Source organism: Stegostoma tigrinum, chromosome 17 (assembly GCF_030684315.1).
Source record: "Stegostoma tigrinum isolate sSteTig4 chromosome 17, sSteTig4.hap1, whole genome shotgun sequence".
In the NCBI taxonomy this organism is placed as follows: domain Eukaryota; kingdom Metazoa; phylum Chordata; class Chondrichthyes; order Orectolobiformes; family Stegostomatidae; genus Stegostoma; species Stegostoma tigrinum.
Window position 1 is genome coordinate 44,971,521 of NC_081370.1, and position 18,186 is coordinate 44,989,706.

Genomic DNA, 18,186 nt, shown 5'->3' on the forward strand with positions numbered 1-18,186 from the left:
GAAATGACATCAGTACCAGAGATCAAGATGTGGATTTAGTCTGTGTAGAAAGAAATAGCAAGGGAAGGAAGAACCTGGTGGAAATAATCTTAGTGCCCAAACAGTAGCAAGGCACTGAAAACCGCAGCAATAATCTGTGTTTCTAATCTTGCTGTAGGCTGGATTAATCAAATTGGCAAGGGTAGTTCAAGATAGTGTTCATTGAATACATTAAGATTGGTTCTAAGAACAATATCTGAGGAACCAATCTAGGAACAGGCTATTCTGATACTGTGTAATGAAGTGACATTAATTAATGATGTCATACTAAAAGATAGTCTCAGTGAGATCATACAACACTGGGAATTCAAATTCAGTTGGACAGGCAACTGAATAACCACACTAGCATTCCAAGGTTTAACAAATGTGCCTACATTGAGGAAGAAAGATCACCCTGGAGGACTGGGCAGAGAGACAAAAGCAGGACAGTGGCAGATGTCTAAAAGGAGACACTCCCAACTAAAACTTTGCACAATGAGAACAATGGTCATAAAAGTCAGGGTGGGGAGACAGACATTCAAGGAAATTAAAGACAAGTCAAAAACGATAGTATTCCACATTGTTAAAGAAGAGTAGCAGGGTGGAAGATAGAGAAAATGTTTAAAGATCAAAGGGTTACAGAAACAAAAAAAGGTCAAAAGTACAAACTTAATGATAAAAGAAAACTAACAAAGTCTAAACATGGGGAGCAACAACTTCTACGTGTATATAAAAGGGAAGAAAAAGTGTGGCTGAAACGAATGCCCCTTGGAAGAGGAGACTGGAGAATTAGTAGTGGGGACCACAGAAATAATACTCACTAAATCAATATTTTGTTTCAATTTTCACAATGGAGAATACTAATGCCATCCCAATAGTAACAGGAACAGTAACCATGCAGTGGCTCCAATGTCAATAGCCACGAAGTGCTTCAAGAGGCTAATAATGGCCCACATCAACTCCAGTATTCCGTATGCCTTGATCCCCAACAATTTGCTTATGGACGCAACGGGTCCACAGCAAAGACTATACCCATAGCCCTGCAACATTTGGATAAGGACACCTACAGACTCCTGCTCACTGAAGGCGGAGCTGTAGTCAACACCATTATCCACTCCAGACTGATCTGACAACTGTGACCTTGGTCTCGGCTTCATCCTCTGCAAGTGGATCCTCAGCTTTCTGACCCCAGTGAAGATAAGTAATATCACCTCCTCCACAATAACACAACACTGGAGTGCCCAAGGATGCTTCCTCAGCTCCATACTGTACTCCCCATACATCCACAACTATGTTGCCAAATTCTAAACAAATGCTACCTACAAGTTTGCTGACACACCACCAAAATGGAATGGATATCTAACGAAGAGAGACAGTATAGAAGGGAGGTAGCGGCTTGGTAATGTGGTGCCATGAGAACAACCTGTCTGAACTGCGACAAAACTAAAGAAATGATCACCGACTTTAGCAAGAGAGAAGAACACACCCCTGTCTACATCAATGGAACTGACGTTGACAGGGTGTGAGATGTTAATGGGTTAACATCCCATGAATTTTTATGCTCCTTGTCTCCTCATACAGGGGCATGTGAACAGTGTCTTAACTTCCTGCTCAAATAGGATTGGGTACGAAATATACGTAGGGGTGTGAAACATCTGTAACTACCTCTACAAAGGGAGAAGATACAAAAACCTGAACACACACCACCAGGTTCAGGTAAATTTCATTTGCCTAATTTGCTACTGTTCTTTGAAGATCTAACAAGCAATATGGATAATAGGGAATGCTTGGATGTACTGTATGTGAGCTTCCAGAGGGATTTGATTGGTTGAGTATTAACCTTGTACGTGGCACCTTAAGATCACCTGGTGTTAAGAGTCACTTGTTAACTTGGATAAAGGAGTGGATAGCCAATGGGTCTTTCTGGTTAGCAAAGATGACTGACTGGCACAGGCTTCAGCCCTTGGGACCCAACAACTTACAATCTATATTAATGATAGGCATGCGGGAATATTAAGTACTGCAGTCAAATTTGCAGATAATGCTAAAATAGGTGGGAAAATAAACTGTAATGAAGAAATGCAAAATTTACAAATGGATTATGACTAGATTAAGTGAATGGACAAATATGTGGCAGATAATGATTAACATTGATTTAATCAGAGTTTATCCATTTTGGCTGGAGAAAAAGAAGGGCCACTGATTTATTATGTGAAGACAGTGCGACCGCACAGGGATTTTTTTTTTTCTTTTATTCATGGGATGAGGGCATTGCTGGCCAGGCAGCTCTGATGAAGGGTCTAGGCCCGAAACGTCAGCTTTTGTGCTCCTGAGATGCTGCTGGGCCTGCTGTGTTCATCCAGCCTCACATTTTATTATCTCGGATTCTCCAGCATCTGCAGTTCCCATTATCACAGATCTGTGGAATTCACTACCTCAGATTTAGGAACACTGGATAAATTTGAAGAGATAGGCAGCTTTTTTTATTTATAATGGGTTGAAGGGCGATGGAAAGATCACCCCTGACTATATCCAGTGGAGGAGCTGGCTTGAGAGGCTGAATTATTACGTATAATCCTATTCCTAACCGACCATATAGAGAATGGCACACATTCTTCATGTTGTACACATATGGCATCAATAAGTTTGTTGTTACATTTGGTCATGAGAATAGCTGTAGCATTTTAAAATAGACTGAACTCTACTTCCTAGGTTTACACCAAAAGTGGCATTTCTCATTTTATACAACAAGCAATTTCCACTTCAAGTCACCCTGATTTTGCCACTGGAGCTCCAACATTTCATAACATTGTCTCACATCAAAGATAGCATGTCCTTGTGCAGAACACCCCCATATGCAGCAAACTGGCCTCAATTTCCATTTCACAGGTTTCTCCAGAGAATTTGACACAAATGGAATGCCACAAGACGGACTACACTCAGATTTCTCTAACAAGAAATTCAACATTCAAGGGCCTACACCTCAGGAGGGTCTCGAGACAACAGATTTTCAGTTAAAAACATAAAGGTGATCCCTCTTCCTTTCTGCTACATGAATTATGACTATACTCAATGAAAAACCAGTAGAGGGGATAAAAGGAGAGCAATGCTTTCAGTGTCTCATCCTTCATAATTGGCCAGAAGGGAGAAAAAAAAAGTTGAAATTAAGGACAGTTTTCAGCTTCATTGCAAATGGGTCATGCTGTCCCACAGGGTTCAATTCTTGAGGCATTTCTGTTCACCACATACATCAACGATTTCGATATAACCCTAGAGGGAAAACTGCTGCAGATACCAAAATAGGTGGTATAGTTACTTCTTACAAAGGAAGCAGTAAATAGATATTAAGAGGACGAGAAATGGAAAGAAAAGTGGTGACATTGAAAAGTGTGAGATAAAGGGATTTGGGCTCAAAGTCACCCTGCTTCTACAGGATAGAAGTAGGCTCAGCACTGTGGAGCAGAGTGATTTGAAGTAGATTCACTATTTTTACAAGTCTGCCCCTCAGGTTGATATGCAACTTAAAATGGATTTATTCAAATTTAGCTGTAATAAAACCTCTCTTTACATTGGTTCATTCTTGTAACGTTGATAGTGCTGGCAACAAGAGCATTTGTCGACCATCCTGAATGGTCTGAAGCTGGTCAGTGAATCATCTGCTTGAAGCATTGCAGGCAACAGTGAAGGTAATCCAATCATGACTAGGAGGGAAACATGAAGCAACTGACGCAATGATGCAGGAACAGTTCTACACCGTTATAAAAGCCAACAGACTAAATGGGGCCAAATTACCCATTTCTTTCTATACACTAAAATCCCAGCGATATTAATAAGAGGAAAACAAAACACTGGGCTCCACACCGAAGGAAGAACTCTGGATGTGTTGGGAAAACGCCAATACAGATTCACTGGATGCCAGCTACTATGAAAAAATACACATGAAACAGACTTTGAAAATGAATGCTATTTTCGCCCCTTAGTACAAGGAGGAAACAGAAGGGTTTAAATTTTAAGAACATAAAAAAGATCCGAGGTATGCACTTTCACTATTTCAACTGGTCAACAATTAGGAACAACTGACATAAAATACAAAATGCTCATTGCTAATAGGCTTCCAATACTTAGGGTTCAGACATAAATTATGTCAGCACATGATAGATGGGATTAGTCCAAGTAAAAACTTCAAGTGATAAAGGTACCATGATTAAAATTGGCAACTTGTGTTGAGGTCAAATGCCGCAACAGTCTGGTTGGTGCGATCGGCCAGCTTATACGTTGTAGCTTTAATATAATTCTACCTACTCCCCTGAGCAAAAGGCAGTTAAGCAAAACCCAGTCATGCAAGATTTGTTCTTTATCAAGCCAGCAACGTACTTGGTCTGACAGATACTTGGCGCATCAAAACACGAAAGAGCACGAGTAAAATTAAACTTTTAAGAGAGGTAAAAATGTAGTGGTATACTTAGTGCTTGCAACATCAACAAATACTGTGGGGCACATAACAGGCAATCTATTTACTTAAGCCTGTGTGATACCCCTGAGGTTGAACTCAATACCCTGTGATTTAACAAAAAGGAAGACACAGTGTCAATGACAACACTCCTGAAATGTATTTTGTATGACAAAGACTGTTCACTTAGTCCCATGTATTTGTTTCTTTATTACTACCCTATCAGTAAAAAATTACCATTCATTGCAGCCTATCCATCATGTTAGTTTGAGAATGTAATTGTAGCCAGTATCTAACAGGTTATATTGCAAACTTACCACCAACAGGAAATTGAGAAAAGGTCATTTTAAATACATGCCACTCACCTCCATGTGCTGGAGGCAGAGACTGTTGTACAGGTACAAATGGACAACCTAATGTAGAACAAAAGAAGAATAGCTTGAGGCAAATCTATCATGTAGAATGGCAGAAATATGAAACAAGAGAGGTAAATGATGCTGACTGCACAGAATCAAGTAGAAAGTCAGTTGATAGCTCAATAAAATGAATTTTAACATTCAAGCCACAAAATACTTCAAGAAATAGATGCAATTTTATAAAGGATGGAAACGTGACTTGGAACTCCTCATGCAAAGGCCAGCCCAGAGCAGATATCCATAGAGACTCAAATGGTACTGTGACTTATAAATATTAGGGCTCAAGGCTGAACTCAAACACTGGAGCATTGGCTGATAGCAGACAGCAAAATCTCCCTTAAGTTACGGAAGATAATTGGGTCGTATTTTATTTACTATCAAACAATCGACTCTGATTAAAAACCTAAAGAACTGTGGATACTGTAAATCAGGAACAAAAACAAAGTTGCTGGGAAAGCTCAGCAGGTCTGGCAGCATCTCTGGTGACCCTTCCTCAGAAATGTGATTTTTTGCAAAGGCACATAATGAGCTTGGGTGAAAGAACATGGTAAACGCACAGGTTGCACAAAGGAAATGAAAGCCACTTGAATGGGATTTGTTTCAAGTAAAATAATGACATAAGTGCTTTCTAAAAATCAGGTTTTGCCAACATATAGAATTTGGTGGAACCACTGGACTAAATTTTATGCAGTTTTGTTTCAAAAGACAATACGGTATGACGAATGTCAAAAGGGTGGCATAAAACTCCTGTGAGTTGACTTGGCAAAGTTAGTTGACTGAACACAAACTCAATGCCCTCTCTGAAGAGCAAATCGCTTAATGCTTAAATTCAGAAGCATGCAGAAACATTACAGTGATGGAACTCAACCCTGTCACTGTTCTACAAATGCTAGAACAACCACGTGACAAAAGCCAAATGCCACATCAAGTAAGGTCACTGGAAGCAAACAAATATATTAAGCCTGTGGGAAATTTCACTCATTGAAAATAGTGAAGTCTAAATTATTTGCAATTAGTAAACTGTTTGTTTTGAAAACAGTTACACCTACCTTTGGGCATCCGAGTAACTTGCATAATTTTACTAGTGAGCAGGTTGTATGCCCCAAATCCCAAAATGAACAATTAAGGAAAAAATTGGCTTTAGAGAAAAACAAAAATCAGGATATGCAACAAAAAAAACTTGTGCTGGAAAAATTGAAATGGATAAATGTACACTTGTCAAACACGCATTTACCACAGTCAAACTGCAACAAAAGTCTAGTTTGAATTATGTTAACGAATCACTGTTGCCTACTTAAATTAAATTCCAAAAAAGTTTAAAAACCTGACGATTCCATTCACTTTTTTGTCAAAGTGGTCCACTTCAGTTTGTTCTTGCCTGAGGGTGCCAGGGAATAAGTCAAAAACTCTGCTGACTGCAGAAAAACAATAAGGAATCACCAGTGACAAAAGAAAAGATGATTAGATTCCCTAGTGTGGAAACAGGTCCTTTGGCCCAACAAGTCCACACCACCACTAATGCTGCTATTCATGGTGATAAGAAAACACTGCATAACAGAACTACATTAAACCATGGCATCTTCTTCAGGAATACACTGCAAAAAATATTGGCATCCCACCAGAAGTACTGGTTAACAGCTTTTAGAACAGAATATTCACTGTTATAGCACCAAGAATATGAAATGTGGATGTTGTCAACATGTATTTTACAAAAACATCTCTATCAATACTCTCCAGCAAGTATTAGATCTCACAGGAGTAACAGTGCATACAATAAATTTGCACTAAAGCCGAGAAGTTCAGTTTCATAAACAATGGCTCTCTTCAATATTCCAAGACACCAGATTTTCATTGCTTCCATTTGTCTTCTGCATGGTTTCCTCATGAGACTCTACACAAGATTTCATTAATGACACGTCGTATCCTGTCATGGGTGTTCAAGTTTCTTCGATATCATCTTTTTCCCCGGTGTTCCTTCCTTGACTTCCAAAACAAAAAGCAGCTGTCTGACTGAGGCCCATGATCTAAAAATTAAACACTTAGCATCACCTGCACAATGTTTTTTTTTCCCCATTTAAGATGGGGGCAGCACAATCAGCAGAGCACAGGTTCTTGTGCCTGAGCTTATCCGTTTCATTTGCAACTTTTCTTTTTCCTTCTTCCTCGCCCTTCTTTGTCCATAAACTTACTGGATACAGGGAGCTCTTCGACAGGAGGCAGCTTCAATGGGCTCTGGAGCTGCGACATAAATTAGTCTTCAAAAGGCAGCATGGTCATAGTTCGCTGGCCTGTGAAGCCTGGAGTAGGACTCTAACTTGCATGTGGCATGGAACCCTGGTGGTAGCATGGCATAGGCTCCTGACAACTGCATGCTGCAGCAGCTGAGAAGGAAAAGTTGGACTCTGAATTACCCTTTATTTCATTTCACGTTGAAATGATTGGTGCCCATGTGCAGCGATAGCACACACTTTTCACTGTATTTTGTGTTGAATACACATGACAAAGGATATTTTAGATACTTGCCAACTTTCTCTACAGATTCTGTCTCACTCCAGATTAGCATACAGACATCCAAAACTGCAGTTACACAAATGAATTTGAAAAGTCAAAAGTATCATGCCATTAACTGGTTCATTTTCCAATGTCCTACTCTTTTATTACAATTTTGATGCATTTACATTGTTAGCCCATTAAAATCCTTGATGCCTATTTTTGCATTGAATTGTTCAATACTTCATGAGACTGTTGCTCCATTTATCACATTAACTTGGTGCTTGCTTTTTATTAATTCATTGCTGCCACAGCTTGCTTCAATTTGACTGTCATATTAATTTGCTAGCAGCCACTATTTTACTCATTAACTGCACAGTCTACATTGCCATAAATTTTTCAACTCTGCATCAAGTCTTTTCCATGTATCAGCTGCTACATTAAATCCACTGGAATCGAAAAGTCAATTTATTAATACACTGGTTTCTGCCGTTTCTTTACTTCACTTCAACTGTTGGCATACACACAACTTCAACAGTTAATGGATTTAAAGGGGGCCTGCTGCACATGAATTTAGGGATTCAAGGTGACCAATTATTATTTTTGTGACATAGCTTGGTTGCAACATTTTTGTTAAACTTTCATGGTTGTATGAACTGCAATGACCCACACTGTTTTAATCTGTGTTATATTTTCTTTGTACGAGTGTCTAGTGTCAAACACAACTAATTCAGGCAAGATGATTTATCATGTTCATTCAACTAGTTTGCATGTACTTTAAAAAGATACTCTGTAAAAAGCCTTCGCAGGCATTTTCAAAGTGCCATCGACTCTGTAGGCTAGTGCAGAAATATCAAACGAGTGTATGGAAGAAAAGTATGCATACACCAATCAAACATAAGCAAAGTCAATAATACATCCCATCTTTCTTCTTGGCAGACCTAAAATGGACAAGGAAAAGGCAATAATTCTCTGCAATCTAGCCAATAAATTCTGCTCAACCAGAAAAGTTATAATTTAATAGTTGCATGCAGAACTGAGATACACTAATTGCCTGGTAGATTTTCTAGATTATGACAGAGTCTGCACTGTTGATTTCTTAAAAAAACATGCATCATAGGCAGTAATATTCCAATTATTAAAATATGTACTAATTGGATATTTTTGACTTTTCCTATCAACTCATTGTTTAACATTTTGAAACTTCATTACGCTCACAGACTCAATAATTTGAAAGATTCAATTTAATGGTTCACAGTTCCAAGCTATAATACACCAAATGCTTTCAGATTTAACTTTATGCAATGACAGTACACAACTCAATTTGTTAGTCAGTTCAGTTCAGTTGTTTTATTCAAGTTTTTACACTAGGATCTTGTAAATTTCAACTTAATGCAAAGTTCAAAGTATGTATTTGTGACTAAAACTGACACAATCAGTTCTCAACAGTCACTGAAGAGTTGCTCAATGTTGATTTGCCCTATTTTCCAGTTCCAAATTTACCGTTGCACAATTCTACCAGTGCACTAACCAACATGGTCCTGGTCAACTGATAGCAAACACCAAGACAGCTCAACAGAAGTGAGGTTCTGAGGTTTAGTCGTGGAGTATATTCAAAATTGATATGGATGGTTCTACAAAATCAAGGACACTAAGGGAGAAAGAGATAGTGCAGCAAAATGATCTTCAAGAACATGATTAACCATGATATCTGAAATCGCTGAGCAGGGTCAATGAGCTGAATGGCAGACTCCTGTTCCCATTTCTGTGCTGCTCTTTATGAACCATTGTTGATGTAGAAATTGCTGCTGCATGCCATTGATTTATTCAGACAAATGCAAAAGAAATTTCAGTGTGTAACACCTTTAGATACAATCACTGCAATAGAATTCAAAATTCTGCATACTTTCAAACATCTACTTTTTGTATACTTGTTGCAGCATCCACAAATGCAATCAGCATGTTATCTCTTCTCCACACAATTTTTCATTCATGCCTTGCAGCATAAATTACAACTATTAACATTAACAGGCATGTGTCCATTCAAAAAAGGGGCAACGCATATCCAAGAGATTTTACCAAGGAAAACTGCTGCTTACTTATGCTGCTCCTTCAAATACACCATTACAATGAGGTAATCGATAGGAGAGAGAGTTGGGACAGCATCCTCTGACAGGAAAAAAAAGGTTCTTAATCAGCATTCCAACTAAGGAGTGTAACTCACAGTTTTAACGATAAAACTGGAAGTTTGATTCTTTCCTTACTAAATGGCTTAGTTCCAGAACTATATCACATGCAATTTTGTGATATTCTTTTAAAAATCCCTGAGCTTGTTTTGGAATATCGCACCTAGCCTCAGAAATATCATTGTGAATTGCTGGATTAATTACTCATTTAATGGCCCATAGTTATTAGGACAGTGGGCAGTCTATCTGGAAAAACATAGTTTGAACACCTACTGAAGTCTTGAAAAATAAGGAAATCATAGGATTCTTTTCAAAAAAGTCTGTTCCCTCTATTAGTAACTGTACTGCCTCCAGCTGGGTGCGATATTCAAAAACAAGCTCAGGGATTTTTTAAAAATCTTGCTTTTTAAATATGCTCGAACATTCAAGGTAAAGATTAAGTACCTGCCTCACACTGTGCATCTGACTGAGCTTCAAATATAAAACTCAATTCTAATCGACTTCTTCCTTTTAGGACAGAAACATTAAAAAGTTTACTTGTTATGAAAAACTACTTACATAATCAAGTAACACAGGATGCTGACCCAAAACGTCAGCTTTCCTGCTCCTCTGATGCTGCCTAGCCTGCTGTGTTTCTCCAGCTCCACACTTACCTCTGACTCCAGCATCAGCAGTTCTTACTATTTCTTATATAATGACATGATCATTTCAGAACAACACAAGTTCCATTTCTAAGGTTATGTGCAAAAGTTATTTCAAACAATTATAACTTTCAGAATTGCTTGTGACTTGTATAATGATTACAGCTCTGAATAATGGTTCAAAACTCAGTAGAGTAAAAAGGCTACTTGTTTAAAAAAAACAGAATAAGACAGCTTTGATAAATGGAAGCAAACTTAAGAAACAAAAAAAAGTCAGAAAACACCTGAACACTTCAGCGGTCTATCATGCTTTCTATTCTTGCAAAATATTTTCAGTTGCTCCCCCACCCCTTTCATTGAGGACACATGTATCATTCTCAGGCATCAACTTGTCATGCTGATACGCACGTAAACTGTCAAAATGACGGAACATTCATGACAAGACTAGTTTGAGCATGAGAGTGGGTGGATGAGAACATTTGAACAGTATAAGGTGATTTCTTTTGGGACCATAGCTTTTCATTGATTGAAAAGCCATCATAGAAGTGCTAATTTTGCCACAAAGTAACTGCAAGATTCTACACCCCTGAAACTACCCTCTCAAATCACACAATTATGAATAATAATCCCTAACAGCAAGTATTTCCAGTTAAAATCTGAAAATTGAGGCTAACGTCAATAAGTAAACTGGTTTTCAGTATCAATGTCATTCCATATGGAAGCTGCTTTCAATGCCAACCAGGGCGAAGAACAGTACAGCACAGGGACAGGCCTTTTGCCTACTGCGTACATACTGGTAGGTGAAGCCTTTCTAAAGTAAAAGCTTTTGTCTGTCTGTGGTTCGTATCACCCTATTCCCCTGCTGATTGATATCTGTCAAGAGGTCTCAAACATTGCAATGATATTTGCCTCTACCACCTCTTCTGGCAATGCATTTCAGCTGCTTACTCCCCTGTGTAACTTACTCCCTTTTACTGTAAAAATGTATGTACCCTAGTAACTGACGTTTCTACCCTGGGGGAAAAAAAAAGACTCCAATCATCTATTTTTCCCCAATATCTGTCACCTCTCAGCCTCCAATATTCAAGTGAAAACAAACAGAGTTTGTCTAATCCCCTCATTGCTGGTACCTTGCAAACCAGGCAACATCCTGGTAAACCCGCTCTGCACTCTCCAAAGCCTCCACATCCTCCTGGTAGAGCTGCAAATGAGAACTGTAGACAACAGCTACAATATATTGCTGAGAGAGTGTTCTCAAAATCCAAACAGTAAATGCAACTGTAGGCTGCTTTATGAACTTGGCTCATTTATTTGTGCCACAACACTACTGGGTGCACTTCTACCCAAGTAATGCCACTGTCTGTTTAAAGCAACAGATGCTCAAATACTGATGTACTCTCTTGCTGAATTATGCACTTTAGATGCAAGTTTGAGACTTTTAAATGTCTCTTTTACAAAAATCAGCTCATCCCAAAACTGCAACTCTTCCAGTACAACTTGAACGACGAATTTTTGAACTAGCAAAAAGTACATTCTCAAAAATGGTTTGTTTTAACATGAGGTTGACTTCAAATTGCCAATTTTCAGACATGCACAATTTCCATGCCAAACCAAAATTAGCAATCTCTAGTGAATTGCTGAAAATAGCAAATTATCTACAATCGTAGAAGTTGAATGGAGTTACCCTTTCTCAGTTTTGCCCTTCCCAAATCTGAATGTTTGATTGAATACCTTGCCAATTCTGCTCCTGTGAACTATAAAAGCCTTTTTTTCTTAAGACTCACCCAGCCACCTTCGCATTTCTCAGTTTCAAAGAGCAATGCAGTTTCTAACCTAATACCATGGTGCAGATGTCCTGACAAACCACATATTTTCTTGAACTGTTCCGATCAAATTTAATTTCCGAGGAAAGCATATATGTTCTTCCAACTTCATTTAGGTCTTCTTAACTAAGTTTTTTAAAAAATTCTCATCCTAGCTTCTGCTAATCAAATAACATGATATTGTCAGTGTAAATCATAATACAAAACAAACTTCTACTCAGTAAGAGGCACATACTGATTGAATATGGCAGTTCCAGAAAGACTGCCCAAGACAATTTTAAACCCCTTCACAAAAAAAACTCACATACGCCACGAGTTTGAAAGCAAAAACTAAAAAAAAAACAATTTTTTATATCTAATGTAGATCTCACTTTTGATCACCGTAACAAATATTGTACAGAGTACTCCAGGTGTGGTCTTACTTCAACCATTCCACTTGTACTCTGTTCCCCTTCCAAAAATTTAAACATTGCATTTGCTTATCACTTGCTGTATCTGCATTCAAACTTAGGGAGATCAATATACCAGATTCCTCAGTATTCTAGAGGCCAGCATTCCCTTTCCATTTCAGAAGTACTCTATTTCTCTTCTTGCTAACATTGTGTAAATTTGAATTAGTAATTCTGTTTATCTGTCTGATTTTTACAGACATTATAAACAGGTCAATTGAGCAAACAAAGGCATAGCTTTTTTGGACAACTTACTTTCTCCCCTTTCCTAACAACATCAGCAAATTTAATTACCATGCATTCAGTCCTCTCAGGCAAATCATTGGTAAGTCTAAACGGTTGCAAACCCAGCACAATCCCTACTGTGCTCTACTTGTGACAGTTTGCCAACCTGAGTAAAGGTACGTAACCCCTACACTTAAAATAGATAAGCAATCAGCTGCTCAGAAGTTATTATGCTACTCCTAAAACACATCCCATCTTGAGCAGCAATCCTTGATGTCACACATGCCAAAGATAAAGTCTCAAGTGAAAAAAAAGTCGAAATCTTTCATGACTTGCAGCAAATTGGAATGATGCAGTTTAAGCTGTTGTCCGTAAGCATGTGGAAATAAAGTCATGCTTAACCCTCAGTGTGCCAAGGGAGAGATATAGCTTAGCAACAGGCCGAACAACAGGATGCAAACCTGGAATACTGTTAAGAGTTAATAAGCCACAATTCTGTGAATTTGCAGGCAAAGTATCCAAGGAAGTGTATGTGAAAGGGAACATGACAAGGAGACATGCAGAAGTGACAGGAAAGAAAAATAGAGTTGCAAACTCTATGTCTGCATCAGTATTAAAAAAAGAAAGAGTGGGTGGATGCAGAAGAAATTTAAACAAGTGTAGAAAATACTTTTTGGGTTGTAAGAAATGAGGGCAACGTGACTGAACACACTGCTTTGCAATTGTGTGGAAGCATGTCACTAACTTCTATAGAGCAGGAGTTAACAAGGGAATAAAATTCAAAGTAGTAGTCCAGAAAAAAGTTTAGGGAGCCAAGGAGGTGCTTATATCCTGCTGAATACCAAATCATGGTCATACATCGAACAATACAGCGCAGAACCGGCCCTTTGGCCCTCGATGTTGCACCGACCTGTGAACAAATCTGAGCCCCTCCCCCTACACTATCCCATCATTATCCATATGCTTATCACTGCCCGAGTGTTAGCTTCCAAGCCATTCAGCCATCCTGACGTAGAAATATATCACACTGCTCCTCCAGTGTAATCGATCCAAATCCTGAAACAAGTTTACTTCTTTTAAAAAGATTGCAGCATTAAGTATAAGCTAAAAAGATGGAAAATAGCACCAGTTAGAGGCAAACATCACTTAGTGAAAATTCTTACTAATCTTAAATGCAAAGGATAATGTCACAGTCAGTGTAACTGTGCTTCTCCAAATTCACCTGACTGCATTTGGGGTTTTCTTCCCCATCATTTCAAATTGCCAGATTATGGCTGTCTGCACATTTACATATTCCACAATCTCAAAGTCCCACAGCAGAAAGAAAAACGAAGTCCAAAACAGATCACTTACCGAAATGCATGCAAACACCACAAAGCATTATAACCACTCACTGACAGCTTCCACTCACTTATCTCAGTGGCTACCAATGAAATTATCCACTCAACATTTGCCACTTGCTTATTAAGTGCAACCTATACAGTCATATCTAGAGAGACTGAACTCAGTACCATTTCAAATTGAAAGGCGACTCAAATTTTAAGCAAACCAGAGGGAGAAATTTGTTCCAAATTTTCCTTGTCAGCCAGTGAGCTTCAGCTTGAACTAAGCAGGGTAAATGCCTTGTGACCTCCAACTGGCACTTATGCAGCTCTTCAATATTACTGGGCCATGACCTGAAGTGAAGTCAAAAGCTTTGAACCACAAAACAGCCAGTGGAAATCTGTCAAAGTTATCACAGACCTTCCTATTCTAGTAGTTTCTACTCATGTGTTCTGACAATTTTCAAGCCTTGGAATAAGGTCACAGAGGGAAGTAGTGTTTGGGAAGCGCTTGTACCCAGAGAGAGTTTCAAGAGCCTCACTGTTATGACAAATCCATTTATCAGGTGGATAACAGGCACATAACATATTATGCACTGCATTATATGTAACTTCTGCACTGCAATCTGAATTTAGAAATTATTGTAAACGATACAATTTAATCATAACTGACAGCACTAATTTGAATGGACAAATTCATCTGCTCCATGCTAACCCTTGTAAGAGACCATTTTGCCACTCAAACATTGTCAAGTCATCATCCACTTGACTCATTTGAGAATCATTCTACTTCTTCAGACTTGTATTTTTAAATAATAGAGGTCCCTCTGATCTATCACATGCTAATTAAATTGTGGTCAAGTGCCATATGTCAGGTCTCCAGAAGGAGATAATTTTCATTTTTCTCCCTTGTTCTTGGTTAATAGCCTTCATATCTATTTCCATTTTGCCCATAACTCAAATCAAGGTCAGAAAAGGCTTTGACTAATAAGCATGGACAGACAAGCAGGCATTCAGTGAAATAAACATGCCGCAGCATGTGCCCTTCTCCACTCCAAAGGTATACAACTTCTGTTCCGACTTAATTTTTCTGATGTATCCTGAGCATGCTAATTTCCGCTCAATTTTGAAGTGTCATATTCAGCTCAAAACTTGAGCTCTGGTTCTCTTGCTCTCCACAAATGCTTGGAGTTTCTTTTCATGCACTTTTTTGGTTTCAATTTCCCTTTCAATTACTTGATCATGTGACGACACTATGGCTTTAAGAGGTCTATTTTGTCCTTATCTGATGCGTCGTCAGCACTGTAACAATAAATTTAGCTGCATAAATGATTTAATCACTGCTCATTTCAGAGCAGTTGGCTGATCACTGGCTCACCACTCCAGCTGACTGCCTCAGAATATATTGTCACAAGCACAAGGGTTTTCTGATATCAAATACATTGCAACTCAAGCTTTTTTGCAGTGGTGATGGAGGAGGCAAGAAGAGATGAACTTTGAGCTGGTAGCTTAAGTGGGCAACACAGCTGATCTTCCAGTTGTCATCTTTTAAAAATCGTAACACTCAGTGATGTTTCACATTTGGATCTCGATGCCAATGATAAATTGATCCCGCAACATTAGGAGATAGCAAGAACATAGAACATAGAACAGTACAGCACAGCACAGGCCCTTCAGCCCACGATGTTGTGCCGACCATTGATCCTCATGTATGCACCCTCAAATTTCTGTGACCATATGCATGTCCAGCAGTCTCTTAAATGATCCCAATGACCTTGCTTCCACAACTGCTGCTGGCAACACATTCCATGCTCGCACAACTCTGTAAAGAACACGCCTCTGACATCCCCTCTATACTTTCCTCCAACCAGCTTAAAACTATGACCCCTCGTGTTAGCCATTTCTGCCCTGGGAAAGAGTCTCTGGCTATCAACTCTATCTATGCCTCTCATTATCTTGTATACCTCAATTAGGTCCCCTCTCCTCCTCCTTTTCTCCAATGAAAAAAGTCTGAGCTCAGTCAACCTCTCTTCATAAGATAAGCCCTGCAGTCCAGGCAGCATCCTGGTAAACCTCCTCTGAACCCTCTCCAAAGCATCCACATCTTTCCTATAATAGGGCGACCAGAACTGGACGCAGTATTCCAAGTGCGGTCTAACCAAAGTTTTATAGAGCTGCAACAAGATCTCACGACTCAAACTCAGTCCCCCTGTTAATGAAAGCCAAAACATCATATGCCTTCTTAACAAAATTGCCACCCAAGTAGACAGGGTTAAGGGATCTGTATCTGCACACCAAGATCCCTCTGTTCCTCCACACTGCCAAGAATCCTATCCTTAATCCTGTACGCAGCTTTCAAATTCAACCTTCCAAAATGCATCACCTCGCATTTATCCAGGTTGAACTCCATCTGCCACCTCTCAGCCCATCTCTGCATCCTGTCAATGTCCCGCTGCAGCCTACAACAGCCCTCTATACTGTCAACGACACCTCCGACATTCATGTTGTCTGCAAACTTGCTGACCCATCCTTCAATCCCCTCGTCCAAGTCATTAATAAAAATTACAAACAGTAGAGGCCCAAGGACAGAGCCCTGTGGAACACCACTCACCACTGACTTCCAGGCAGAATATTTTCCTTCTACTACCACTTGCTGCCTTCTGTTGGCCAGCCAATTCTGTATCCAGACAGCTAAGTTCCCCTGTATCCCATTCCTCCTGACCTTCTGAATGAGCCTACCATGGGGAACTTTATCAAATGCCTTACTGAAGTCCATAGACACCACATCCACAGCTCGACCCTCGTCAACTTTTCTAGTCACATCCTCAAAGAACTCGATAAGGTTTGTGAGGCATGACCTGCCCCTCACAAAGCCATGTTAACTGCATTTGATCAAGCCATGCTTTTCCAAATGGTCATAAATCCTATCCCTCAGAATCCTTTCTAACGACAGATGCTTAAGTCAGAGTCAATACAGCATGGAGCTGGAAGACAGCAGGTCAGCCAAGAGAGAAGCAGGAGAGTTGACATTTCAGGTCCTGACCCAAAACAGACTCCCTGCTCCGCCGATGCTACCTGACCTGCTGTGTTCCTCCAGTTCCACTTTGTTGACTCCTGCAGTATTACGTATTTTGAAAATACATTTCACTTAAATTCCACAGGAAACTGAAGTACTGGAGGTTCTTCAGCATTCTCCACTTAGAGGAGAAAGTTTGACATGTTATTGCCTCTCGTGTTTGTGAAACCATGCTTCAGGTTCCTAAGAACAAAAGGTTCTTTAATTGCTTCCCAAAACTAACATCGCTCTCTTCCTTTCAGAGGGTCTGGAAAGCCAAACTTACAGTCAAATGGCATAAAGCCACAGGTGATTCGGAGTCCAAAGTACCCCTTTAAAGCATCAAGAGCAAAATTTTTCATTCTAATTTCAGCTGTTCGATTTCCAAACAGAAGGCCTTCAATCATAACTAACAAAAACCTGTAACTAGTAGATCACCCACATCTGGATAAAGGGATCATGCAGTGCATGCTGTGGATTGATGCCCTGCAGTTTCAAATGCTCCATCTCGTGGAGGATACGGGCAACTGCTTAATGCTCCAAATGCATATTACATGCAAATGTATCTGCTTGTTGAACAAGGACTTACAAGATAAATATATTAGTTGAATTGTGTTCATATATTTTACTTTAATGTACAAGTGATATCCATAATCAGTTTGCCAAACACAAAACCCATGTTTGTACTTGTCAATGATTTGACATGTAACCTCTATAGCCAGGAGATAGGTACCTGTGGCAAAGCAAAACCACGCACCACTTACTTTTGGAAAGCCCCAAGTGTGCTCTGGTTGGAATTTTACTTTGTTTCAATATAAAATAGATTCCCAATGGATTTGGTTTGATCTGATTTGTTGTTAAAGATTCGCTCCGAGTACAGGCAGTTCATAACATATCACGGACTTAGGCCATATGTGGCTCCTGTGGGGTCATTAAGCCATCCAAGTAGCTAGTAATATTAATTATTTTCAGTCCTGTATTAATCACAGCAACTAAAATCCCAACTAAGATTTTACTGACTAAAGTCTAACTTAGTACAACATTTCAGAAGCAGTACACAAACAGGCTGAAGCTGCAATCACATTCGATGACAGCAAACGCAGATTGTTGC

At 39.3% G+C, this 18,186-nt stretch overlaps 1 protein-coding gene across 2 annotated transcripts in view; it reads right to left on the minus strand.

The window, feature by feature from the left end:
* Window positions 1-18,186, minus strand: part of LOC125459518 (transmembrane protein 263-like) — a 145,670-nt gene that overhangs the window by 103,252 nt on the left and 24,232 nt on the right. Inside the window, exon 3 of one of the 2 annotated variants that reach the window (XM_048546044.2) lies at window positions 4,834-4,881. The exons of the other annotated variant lie outside the window; for it this stretch is intronic. Within the exon in view, the coding sequence (XP_048402001.1) occupies window positions 4,834-4,881 (48 nt within the window). The remainder of the gene's footprint in view (window positions 1-4,833; window positions 4,882-18,186) is intronic. 2 annotated transcript variants of the gene reach the window in all.